At 40.8% G+C, this 13,352-nt stretch overlaps 1 protein-coding gene across 1 annotated transcript in view; it reads right to left on the reverse strand.

Annotated features, from left to right (window-relative positions):
* The window catches only part of TPH2 (tryptophan hydroxylase 2), a 107,666-nt gene that overhangs the window by 35,247 nt on the left and 59,067 nt on the right, over positions 1 to 13,352 (reverse strand). Inside the window, exon 8 of the mRNA XM_040491411.1 lies at positions 5,931 to 6,057. Coding sequence (XP_040347345.1) covers positions 5,931 to 6,057 — 127 coding nt within the window. The remainder of the gene's footprint in view (positions 1 to 5,930; positions 6,058 to 13,352) is intronic.

Genomic DNA, 13,352 nt, shown 5'->3' on the forward strand with positions numbered 1-13,352 from the left:
CCTCTCTATGGATTTTTCTCCTTTGGTACATCTCATCTCTCATTTTACTCCAGTACATCTTCAGGGGACTTAATGGGAACAACTTTGAGGAAATCAGCTAATAACATGTCCATTTCTCATCTGGACAGTTAAGAGGCCTCCCAACCAACACTATTCCCCCTACCACTGGACTTTTTACACCTCCCAGTGAGGCCGTAGTCAGCCCTTAATCTCTTAGTCTTTGCAACTGGGTCATTAAATTGGGCTTTTAGCTACAGTATATGGCTTGAGAGTCATTAATATGCACGTTATCCAATAGGTTATGTATTCAAAGGTTTACTTTGAAATGGCCTGGCCAGAATCTGTTCTTTCTTTCAAAACCAACTTCCAGCAGTTTCCCATTCACTTTGTTTCTGACTGAGAGATGCGTTATGGTTTCTAAAGTCAACAACAGTTTTAGGAGCATTTCAGGGAAAATCTCCCTCCCTAGCCTCCTCACACTGTGAGTCTCTCCCCCATACTCCCCACAGCATGCAGGAAAAGCTTTCCAAATTTCTCTTTGGTCTGCGAAACACTTTTCTTTTCTTTTTTCTTAAATGTTTATATTTATTTATTTTGAGGGGGGAGGGGCAGAGAGAGAGGGGGAGAGAGCAAATCCCAAGTAGGATCCACACTGTCAGTGCAGAGCCTGACATGGGGCTCGATCTCACGAATGGAGAAATCATGACCTGAGCCAAGATCAAGGGTCAGATGTTCAACCAACTGAGTGCCCCTGCGAAACACTTTTCAGAGTAGAGGGGTAGAGTCTATAAAGCTGGAAGGAACTGGAATCACAAGGCTTGTGAGAGGCAGGAAATCAAAGGGAGCTGGGGTGGGGGCACATGCAATATGAGAAAAAGAGAAATGAGTAGATCAGACAAAACCATGGTGAGTTCCCCCCTCCACTCCCCCCACCCCACCAACTCTCCACTGCATTTAGAAGAGGTTCAAAATCTTTGTGTTAAAGTCTTTTGCAAGTTTTACTCTCTTGGGTTTTGTTTTGTTTTGTTTTGTTTTGTTTTGTTTTGTTCTGTTTTGTTTTGTTCTGTTTTGTTTTGTTTTGTTTTTAACTGTCAAAGCTACTGCAAGACTCCAGGCAGGATTCTTGGCTCCCTTGGGGGACACTTGATCCTCCTTAACCTGTCACCAGCTACTTCCTACATAGAAATGAACCTGTCTTATGTGAAATTTAAGAAACACAACAGATGGACATAGGGGAAGGGAAAGAAAAATAAAAACAGAAAGGGAGGCAAATCATAAGAGACTCTTAAATACAGAGAATAAACTGAGGGTTGCTAGAGGGGAGGTAGGGGGTATGGGCTAGATGGCTGATGGGCACTAAGGAGGGCACTTGTGATGAGCACTGGGTGTTGTATATAAGTGATGAATCACTAAATTCTACTCATGAAACCATTACTACACTACATGTCAACTCACTTGGATTTAAATAAAAATGTTTTTTGAAAAGAAGAAGAAATGAAACTGCTGGCCTCTGCTCCCAGTTCTGAACCCCAGTCTCCACCACTGAATTCAGAACTCAAACGCATTTGGAAGCTTCACCTTAAATCCACTTCTTCTGCATACCTTCTCACATATATTAATAAAAGCTCACACTGACTCTGGATTTTCATACTTTTGTGGATGAAAGGTCAAAAGCTCCTTGATGCAAGTATACCTTTTTGTCTTTTTCTTATTCCTACCTCATGGTACCTAGGATTCTTTAGCCATTTAAAGACTAACCATTGATTGGCTTTTGCAGAAGTACATGTATATTCCAGGAAAAAGGCAATGAAAAAAATGAGAGAGAGAAACATGATTAATGACCCAATGATCTCTAACAGACGGAAGCATTTTTAGCTGTTGGACCTAAGGCAATCATAGCCAAGGGTATTAGAATCATGCTAAGGAATGTAAGTTCCAAAAGAAAACATATTCATCCTATAAATTTACTGGTCCTAGTATAATAGGTTTCAAGATACAAGTATTCAAGTATTCATTTTTTTCCTTGCAAATTAAGTATAGAAACAAAAAATAATGCTCCCCCCAAAGATGTCCTGCCCTAATCCCTAGAAAGTATTACATTTGCAGATATCATTAAGAATATGGACCATGAAATGGTGACATTATTGTGAATTATCCAGCAGGGCCCAATCTAATCACATAAGTCCTTAAAAACAAAACACCTTTCCCAGCTTCAGTCAGTGAAGAGAGATGTGGCAATGGCAGAGAGATCAGAGAGTTGCAACGTTGCTGGCTTTGAAGACAAAGGAAGAGGTCCATGAGCCAAGGAATGCAAGCAACCTCTAGATACTCGAAAAAGCAAAGAAACAGATTCTCCCCTGGGGCCTCCAGAGCACAGCCCTGTTGACACCTTAATTTTATTTTCTTTAATGTTTACTTATTTTTTGAGAGAGCAAGCAAAAGCATGGGGGAGGGGCAGAGAGAGGGAAAGAGAGAGAATCCCAAGCAGGCTCTGTGCTGTCAGCCAACACAGGGCTTGATCCCATGAACCGTGAGATCATGAGCTGAGCCAAAATCAAGAGTTGGTCGCCTAACCACCTGAGCCACCCAGGCATCCCAACACTTTAATTTTAGCTCAATGAGAATTGTGTCAAACTTCTAAGCTTAATGAAACTGTAAGATAACAAATTTGTGTTGTTTTAAGTCATATGTAATTTGTTAACAGTAGTGATAGATATCTAATACAAAAGGCAATCCTTGTTTTCAGCATGGCCCTGCAATCTGGTGAGCAGGCATTCCCTGCTGGGTCCCCAAATCAGAGAGATTTCTTATTCTGGCTGAAACTGTCCCTCAGGTCCCCCCCTTTCCCCCTTTGCAACTTGGCTGACTTTTTCATCTTTCGGGACCCAGTACAAACTTTCTCTCCTCTGAAAAATCTTAGTTTTACCTATACAGGCTACAAATTTCCCAAACGTGAGGACCATGTATATTCTTGGTGAATGTTAGTTTGAACGATGGACTTAATTAATTATCACTTTATGGAGTGTAAAAATAAAAGCCAACAAACCTACTTTTTTGTTACTGCTTTTAAAAAAGAAATAAGATCACTCACTAGGATCTACCTACATTCACATCCATGCAGCCCTACCTTATTCCTTCACGTCCTCTCTTTGGACACACACAGAGCCTGGCAGAGTTGAATCCCAATTTGTGATTGTTCAGAGTCAGACAAATAAGCAGTACATTCATCCCTGATGAAGAGTACAAGTTATAGGGGGTTAAAGGCTGAAACCAGGAAAATTTCAAGGGAAATCTTCCAGGCACGGAAAAAGTTCTAAAACGTGGAGTTTAAAGACAGAGCCAAGGTTTGAGAATTAAATAACAGAACTCAGCGGTGTGGTGGTTTTAAAACATGTCTACAAACACTCTGACACTCCTTTCTTCCAAAGGTGGAGACTAATCTCCTTCCCCTTCAACGTGGGCTGGAGTGAGTCCCTTCTAATGAACATAATATGGCTGCCATGAGCAACATGTGATCAAGTCAGAGAAGTCATTACAACTTCCTCCCCACATCGATCTCTCTCTTTCTCCTCCTCCCCCTCCCCCATTACTTGCTCTAGAGAAAGTGACTTGCCAATAGCCACATGAGTGAACTCTCTTGGCAGAAGATTCCCAAATCTTCACATAACTGCAGCCCCAGCCCACATCTTGACAGCAACCACAGGAGCGTCCTTGAGCCAGAACCACTCGGCTAAGATGCTCCTGAATTCCCAAACACCAACTATGAGATGACAAATGTTCGCTGTTTCAAGCCACTAAGTTTTGGAGTTATTTATTATGCAGTAATAGATAGCCAATATACATGAGATACATTCCCTAGGGCAGAGGTTGCAAATTGGAAGTTAAGATCCTGATTCTGTCTACAAATATATTTTCCTCAGCTCACAATGTTTTTTATGAGCCAAAATCTTAAAATCATTTAAATTCATTTAGAAATCTAGATTTCCAATCTCTCTCAAAAATTTGGAGAACTGGCAACACAAAGCCTGCACTCCTGTCTGGCAGCTGCCAGTGAAAACTGAGGACCTGCCTTCGGCAATAGGCTCTAATGGGGTTACTGAAGCCCCCACTGACCCCACTAATTATTCATCTCCACATTGACACTAACAGCATGGCTTTTGCACTGCTGCTTCTCTTATTAGAAAAACATTTCTCATTTCTTATATCTCTATGAAAACTAGGAAACAAAAGATGAACTGAAAGGGCCAGTTGTCTTAAGAAATGTAGGAGGGGCGCCTGGATGGCTCGGTCAGTTAAACGTCCAATTCTTGATTTCAGCTCAGGTCATGATCTCACAGTCATGAGTAACAGCCTGGCATCGGGCTCCGTGCTCAGTGTGGAGCCTGCTTAAGATTCTCTCGTGGGGTGCCTGGGTGGCTCAGTAGGTTAAGTGTCCAACTTAGGCTCAGGTCATGATCTCACAATTTGTGGGTTCAAGCCCTGCGTTGGGCTCTGTGCTGACAGCTCAGAGCCTGAAGCCTGCTTGGATTCTGTGTTTCCCTCTCTCTCTGTTCCTCCCCTACTCGCACTCTGTGTGTGTCTCTCTCTCAAAAATAAATAAAGGTTAAAAAAAAAAAATGTAAGATTCTTTCTCCCTCTGTTCCTCCTGTGCTTGCTCACACACACGTGCTTCTCTCTCTCTCTCTCTCTCTCTCTCTCTCTCTTTCAAAACAAAAAACTTTTTTGAAAAGAAAAGAAATCTAGAGCATGTATTTCCTGGTAGGAGTGAAGAATATCCCTACATGCCTGATGTGACATCAATGTGTATCTATAGCAAATACACACAACTTAAGCTTCCATTTTTAATTCCTCTGATAGCTTTGTTCATTTAGGCAAATGGACTGGCCCTGTGTAAGTGAGTGTGCTAAAGTTGTTCTTTCTTACCCTGGTCTCTTCGAAATGGGGTTAAGGTAAGGTAGATATGCTTGCTAGATTTGCATCTTAAAGGAAGCCACCAACATGACATTTTTCCTCTCATATTGCTTGTTTTGAGAAAAAAACCTTGTTGAGAACATAGTAACTATTAAATCTTTCTCTGGTTTTGTACCTATAATAATTGTTTAGCCTAAGCTTCTCATGGCTGTCTCAAATTGTGTCTGACCACACCCATATTCACTAATCAGTGATAACCTCAAGTACAACCCCTACTTTTTCATAAATGCATAACTTTTAGTATTCCTAATGTTTCTAGGGAAAAAAACATTGAACTAGAACAGAAGTCAACGAATTTCAGCACACAAGCCAAACGTGGCCCACTGCCAGCTTTTATTTTTTTTTTATTTTTTTATTTTTTTTTTATTTTTTTTTTAATTTTTTTTTCAACGTTTATTTATTTTTGGGACAGAGAGAGACAGAGCATGAACGGGCGAGGGCAGAGAGAGAGGGAGACACAGAATCGGAAACAGGCTCCAGGCTCCGAGCCATCAGCCCAGAGCCCGACGCGGGGCTCGAACTCACGGACTGCGAGATCGTGACCTGGCTGAAGTCGGACGCTTAACCGACTGCGCCACCCAGGCGCCCCCACTGCCAGCTTTTATAAGTAAAGTTTTATTGGAACACAGCCACCATTCATTCATTTACATACTGCCTCTGGCTACTTTTGCATCACAGTGACTTAACTGAGTAGTTGTGACAGAGACCTTATGAGCTGCGAGCCTAAAATATTTACTCTCTAGCCACTCCTTGAACAAGAAGGATAAAATATAAACATCTTAATGGCTGATAAGCTAAGAACACGTTGTACATCAAAGGAACACAACACAGTAATCACTGAAGTCACCATGCCTTCTCCATAATATTTGCCTTGTAATCATCATGAATGACTCTAAAGCTTTGTTTACCTTACAAATGGATATAAATAGAACAGTTTTTTTCATTGAAAATGAACTCACGGTGGCTAGTTTCTGAACATCTTCATCTGATGCTCCCAGAGATGCCAGGCCTATTTCTTGTGAAAACTGAGCAAACTTAGGATCCGCGAGTAGTGGAACATGTCCCAGGAGTTCATGACATGTATCTCTGACAAGAAAAACATCATAAAAATATGTTATACAGGAAGTCCAAACTGTCACTGGTAGAACAAGACTTAAAATCCTAAATAGAACCTTGTTACTATGATCAATTACCGTTACCAAATTTCATCAGTTCTGAAACTTTTTATCACCTTTTAACATCTCTGAAATCCAGCCACACCTCACAATTCATGGCATCTTAAATTGTGTGATATACGATATTTTTAATAAGTTGATAGCAACTACTATTTTCAAGTGCTTGCCATATGCCAACCACATGGGAAGTGTTTTATGACAAATACTGTCTCTTTTAACCCTCAAGGGAAAGTTAGAGAATTAAAGTAACTTCTTAGTGCAAAAGCCTATAGAGCAGGGATGGGCAACCTACAGTCGCAGGCCAATCTAGCCCACTCCCTGTTTTCGTAAATAAAGTTTAATTGGAACACAGCCATGCCCATTCATTTATGTATTGTCTGTGGCTCCTTTAGACTAGAACGGCAGAGTTGAGTAGTTGTGACTGAGACCAGATGGCCCATGAAGCCTAAAATATTTACTAGCTGGCCCTTCACAGACAAAGTTTGCTGTAAGGATAAAGCCAAAATTTTAATCCAGCTTGTGGTGATTTCTAAACTGTTGCTTTTAACACTTAAGTTGCACCGCCTGCCATGTTACACTTTGCGGACAGCAGAAAACAGCAGAGGGATTATATTGTCATCATCAAAGTGACTTTTCCCATAAAGAACTTATCTGCCTATTACACAGGCAACTCCCTTGAGCCTGCACGTTGGAAAACCTTCCCAGTCCTCTGCTTTGGGCAGCCTGAACTAGGTAATAATAGAAGCTTAGGTCTGTTCTCATTTGCCTGAGCTTCCATTTGGAGCCAAATGATCAGGCAAAGGCAAGTATGTGTCACAGTGAAGCAAGGCAGATGCCTTCCTGAGTCATTGCCACGAATCACACACTGTTCCCTGATACCAGCTATATTAGAATGAATTCTCCTATGACTCTCTGGGAATGGATCGAGAAGCTGCAATACTTAATTTTCTTGACAAAAAGTAATTAGCCAGGTAGTCTTTGAAAGATGTTTCCTGACTTCACCTGGCCTCCTCTGAAGTGTATCACTTTCAATAGGTGCTAAAATATAAATGCCAGGTGCTACCACTATTATCATAAGTATAAAGTACATTGGGTGGTTACATGGTTGAAGCAAGTGAATGGTGGTCAAGGGTACAAGACTGATGCCCATATAAAACAGATGGCATTACTCAGTCAAAAAATCTTGTTCCCACAACTCAAACCACATCCCCAGCCTTGGCTAGCCACTTCACAGATACGTCAGGTTGAAAGGGTAGCCAAAGGAGAATGTGTAGATGGGATACTAAAAGAAATTCCCAATTTATTCCCTGTCAGCTGTGTGCCAATAGCTTTCTTTTTACACAGAACTGGATTTGTGGAAAAGAAAGATGGCAGTTACTCTCCACTCATATTATTTAAGGCAGAGAATCAGACTCATTGGATTCTAGGGAATAAGGAGAATTCAAATATTATCTGAGCCCTTCATTTGACCTATAAAGAAATTAAAAAGAGAAGGGAGAAAAGAAAGCTAACATATTCTGAGCTCCTATTATGTGTTGGGTACTGTACTAAATGCTCTTGTATCATATTAATTTATCTATACTTACAAAGAAGACTTATTATTGCCATTTGATAAATGGGGAAACTAAAATTCATGTAAATTTAACTATCTTTCCAAGGTCACAGTCTCAATAAAACACAAGATTTGAAATCAAATTCCTCCAACTTAAACAGCTGTCCTCTTTCTGCTCTGTTGTTTCAACTGGAAGATGTGGAGTAAATGAGAAGGGAGGGGTGAGGGGGCACAGCTTACGTGGTTGGGAGAGAGCTTAACCAAGTTGGTTAGCACAAGTGCAAATGTAGTCAGTATGTTGTGAATCTCTTTTCCTGCCACCCAGTGGCCCTCCATTCCTTGAGGAGAATTTTTAAGAATATCTATCTTAAGATGAGTCCTATCTAAAACCAATTCAGTCAGACTCTCTGGGATAGACCAGAGTATCTGCATTATTCTAAAGGCGCTGAAGGTGCTAAGAAGGCACAGCCAAGGTGGAGACCCGCTGTCAGAAAGATGATGCTCGGGGCGCCTGGGTGGCGCAGTCGGTTGAGCGTCCGACTTCAGCCAGGTCACGATCTCGCGCTCCACGAGTTCGAGCCCCGCGTCAGGCTCTGGGCTGATGGCTCAGAGCCTGGAGCCTGTTTCCGATTCTGTGTCTCCCTCTCTCTCTGCCCCTCCCCCGTTCATGCTCTGTCTCTCTCTGTCCCAAAAATAAATAAACGTTGAAAAAAAAAAAAAGAAAGAAAGATGATGCTCTGGAGCTCTACTAGCAGGCTTCAAGCAGCAAGGACATGAAACTAACACTCAATGTGATTATGTAATCTTGAGCTGCTCAAATTTAATTCCACTGAAAAGACATCATAATACTGAGGAATAATGAAAGGTGGTGAAAAATAGTTCACTAGGTAGCTAATCACTTCTTCACATGCATTTGATTCAGTTAAAGATCTAAAAGTCCTATGCTGGGAGTGGACCCTATAGACGTGCTCCTGTTTTTTTAAAAGGCCATGCAGGGGCACCTGGATGGTTCAGTCGGTTGGGCATCTGACTTCAGCTCAGGTCATGATCTCGTGGTCTGTGGGTTCATGCCCCATTTCTGGCTCTGTGCTGACAGCTCAGAGCCTGGAGCCTGTTTTGGATTCTGTGTCTCCCTCTCTCTCTGCCCCTCCCTAGCTTGCACTCTATTTCTCTCTCTTTCTCTCTCTCAAAAATAAGCATTAAAAAAAAATTAATGAAAGGCCATGCAGTCTGCACTGGTGTTGGAAATAGGATTGAGTGGCCCACCATGGATAAATCTGAATAACTCCATTGTAGCCTATAATGTAAATACTAAAGCACCCCTCCCTATCCAGGCAGAAAAGATGACAATAATAATTCCAAAACTAGACCAGATGTCAAACTGTGGGGAAGTACTGAAGGTGACATAAACAAACAAGGTAAGCAGAAACTAAAATAGTGATTATTGTGACCAATGCATATTGAATGCTTACTATGGGACAGGTACTGTGAGAAGGCTGCTGCAGAGGACAGTCTTCTATCTACCTAGGTACTAATGGAATTCAAAAACATGAAGATAGAAGCAAAAGTGAAAAGTTGGCAACTACAAAGGAAAAAAGAAGGAAAACACTAAGATCCAAAGACATTAAGGAGTCAATTCCCTATAATAAAAAAGGAACTAACACCTAGATTTTAAGTTAAGGTGTCATTATCAGAAACCTATAATTCTCAGCCACCTTAAGAACCTTTAATCGCATTGCAATGACAAGGTAATCCAACTATATGGAGAAGAGGATAAAAGAAATAAATCTGACAGAAAGAAATCATACAATATGGCAGAATACACTATTTCCTTAAGAAGGAAAGCCTGAAGCAAGATATCTAACAGAATTACTAATGGAGCGTGAGAGATGCCCTCTGCCCTGTGATAAGTAGAAATGATTTGTGTTGTATCTCAGTAGTCTGTATCTTCTTCTCAGCTCTGTGTCCACACAGAGACCCTGAGAAAGACCTGCAGCTCAGATTCCTGAGCAAGTGTGCATGCAGCATGGACAATATGGACAGCAAGTCCACTTCTCATTGAGCCAAGGCTCTGCACACCCATATTTCAAGACCAGAAACAAGCTTATTGTCTTTCATGACTTTGGTGCAACATTCTCAGAAATTAACACCAGATCATTCCCTATCCCAGTCTTTGGCTTAGATGTGCAGTGTAGACAAAGGTAACAGAAGTGCCCAGAAACTCTTCAAGCAAACAACAAAGATTTTTAATGTTACTAATAAAAGCAATTACTTAGCTTTGAAAAATTGACATTTTTTTTAGTTTTTTTGACACCAAAGGATCTAGAAGCTTGGATTGACTATGATTTTTAGAGGCTGAAAACTGTTACAGACTGTTGGGAGTCTGAGGGAAAAGGCTGAGTTTTGTCTCCAACCGTTGTATTAATTAGGTTCCGTTGGGCTGAAATCATGCCATTTCGCCCTATTTTACAAAGTACAACAGTGATTCTGTCCTGCATATAACATAGTTCACGATCCCTCCATTGGTTGTATCGTCCACAGCCGGACCCCTGAGTATCTAATTATGAACAGGGTTCCAAGGTGAGTCCACAACTATTGCCTTATCACAACAGATCTCTCTAAAAAGATTCAATTATTTGGTTATAATTGCACCTGTCAGCACATGCTGCCTCCAATCTCTACATCGGCAAACTTTTCTCTTTTTAACTCACATCCCTTTGATGCATTTTCGCCTGAATAATGCTTTTCAGAAGGCTTTTCACAAAAGCGCTCTGTTCACTGGAAATGTAGGACCTTTCAAAACTGTTAACACTGTAAAACATCATGTCTCCTTTTGAAAAAAAAAAAAGGAAAAAGAAAAGCTAGAGCTGATATCAGACTCTAAACTTTTGCTGCTCTAAATTGGAATCTTCTCTGATAAGCCCTGTTAGGAGGATTCTAAAGCCTGCTGAAATGGGCCCACAAAGGGGCCTGGGCAAAGTGCCTCAGGGGAATTCTTAAATCATTCTAAGAAAGTTGGGATCATCTTGCTACGGGGAAATAAGGGTCCTGGTTGTTAAGTTCACATTCAAAATGAGTCTGGCATTTTTCTCCTCTTATCAGTTTTCAAAGCTGACTCCTCACGCTATGTGTTGAACAACTCCTTTTTATTTCTGCTGTAAATTAAAGCCTTTAGGACGCAGTGAGCCAGCATCCAACATTTGCTTCCCATCCCAAATCAGTGCATCTGTCTTTTAAACCATATTTCTATAGTTTTTGTTTGTTCTAAATGACACAGAAGCCAACGCTTTAGCTAAATCATGAAGGGAAGGAAAGCAAGATGAGTGGGCGGGGTGAGGAGTTTGCACTGGTGAAATGGTGCGGGAGGATGAGCTGGGAGGCAAAATTGGGTATCTTTTTCAGCTTTCACACAACATTTGGTGGGTGAGTGCAAGTAATCTGGGATAACACCCCGGGACATGTTGAAAAGGGGGTGACTTGGTTTGTTTTTACTGCACCGAGGAGATAACAGGACTTCATTTGGTATCGAGGCAATTTTCCTTCAGTGATCTCCTTGGAGCCAAATACGGAATTCCTTTGGTTTAGATTTAAAATAGCATACTGTAAAATCTGGCCCAGATAAAATTTTAGGCAGCCCTTATGATCACTCCCTCTTCTATCCCTATTGCAGTATAGATAAATAGATACGTGGCCCTCTTTCTGTGAAGCTGAGCGCTTGGATATTGCCCTAGAGGAAATCTTTACTTTTTTCCCCCCTAGGAATCATCAGGAAGGCCACCAATGTTACTCTTCTTCACTACAATTCTTTTGAGACCGACAGAAGATATTATAGTTATCTTTTTTGAAATTTTGTTCAAGAAGCATTTATTGTATGCCTGTTATGTACCAAGTACTATGCTCAGAAGTGAGGCTTAAAAGTAAATAAGACATAATCCTAGAATAACTCTTAGAAAGCCACCTTATGGTTCCATAAAAGGGCAAACAGCAAGTACTAACTTTCCTGATCCAGTGAGAGACACAGTTTGCAGCTCTTACACGTACCATAAAAGGGTTGCAAGGGAAACTATTGATATGTCTTTAGTTCCCCCATCATCTCAGATATTTCTTATTCCTTGAAAAAATAAGGAATTTTGAATTCTTTCTCTGCCCCCTCCCCAAATTTCACTAAATATTAAGGACACAGTATAACATAATGGTTAAAAGTATATACTCTGAAGTCAGACCCAAGTCCATTTCCCACATTCCTGCATAGGCAAATGACTTAGAGCAGTTCTGTGCAATAGGACTTTCTGCAGTGCTGGAAATATTCTTTATCTGCATTGTCCAGTATGGTAGCTACTTGAAATGTGGCTAGCACTACTGAGGAACTAAATTTATAGTTATTTAATTTTAATTAATAAATTTAAATAGCCATGTCTCTACCACATTGGACAGCACAGGTGGACTGTTTGCTCATCTTTTAGAATGGAGATTATATGGGTCCCTATCTCATGGAGTTCTTGAACAAAGATTAAGATAACCCATTGAAAACAGTATTTCCCAACAAGTTATGTATCATTAATCATATTACATTAAATTATACTTACACCTACATCTGTACCTCAGCAAGTTTGCCCTTTCAGAAGATATTTTATCACTTAAACAAGATCTAGTAATCCTCTCCAAGACAGATGTCATGCCATGTTTGTCTTGGGGCACCTGACACATAATAGATACTTGATAAGTGCTGTTTCAACTCAACTGAATGGAGTAGTGATGATGGGGCTCTCCGGCTCCATAAAGAGGTAAATCCAAGTGGCTCGCAAGTACAGTTTTCCTAATTTCCAGTGTAGCATAAGGGCATTGAACTAGGTCTTGGTTTTGCTATTTCCTAGTTGTAGAGCCACAGGGAAACGACCTGACTTCTTTGAACTTTGGATTTGCCACCTGTAAAATGATGACAGCCCTGCCTCCCTCATAAAAATGAGTGGAATCATGTCCACCCAACAGAACATGTGTGGGAAATGTAGATCCCTTTTTCCTTCTCTTCGGTGGTGGTGGCTTCTGTACAGGTCAATAGATGTAACTCTCTGCACAGCAGTGAAGAGGTATGACCAGTGGTTACGTCTTCCCTGCCTAATAATTTCAATCACTTTGAATTTCTTCTTCTGAACTTGCAATTTAAAAATGCAAATATTCCTGAAAAAAAATTCTCCCAGGCCATCTCAGTCTTCCACACCTGAAGGTGCATAAATGAGTTTCTCCTTGACTACATGGCGCTGAGGGAACATGAATTGTGGCTCAGGTGTGGCATTAGGCAAACTTTGGAGGTGGGTAGGAAGGAATCCTGCTTTGAAACCACTAATATATATTTATATATATTTGAAGGCTTTACCCCAAGTCACAACGGATAACAGCCTAAAAGAACAGAAACAGAGCTCCAGCAGACACTTAGGTACAGTTTGGTTTCAAAATGCACAGGCTTTAAATAATGTATAGGACTTTTTATTTTTCATGGAATATCTATTGTTAGAGTGCTTGGGGCACTTGAGACAAAAGGCTCTATAAAAAGTCTTAGGGTATTTTTGCTTTTAGGCACCTCACAAAACTAGACCCAATTTTATGATTGAAAACTTGGGAGTCCAGGCTTAAGGAACATACGTGGCCTTGTAACT

Source organism: Herpailurus yagouaroundi, unplaced genomic scaffold (genome assembly GCF_014898765.1).
Source record: "Herpailurus yagouaroundi ecotype Mexico unplaced genomic scaffold, PumYag 182, whole genome shotgun sequence".
Lineage (NCBI taxonomy): Eukaryota > Metazoa > Chordata > Mammalia > Carnivora > Felidae > Herpailurus > Herpailurus yagouaroundi.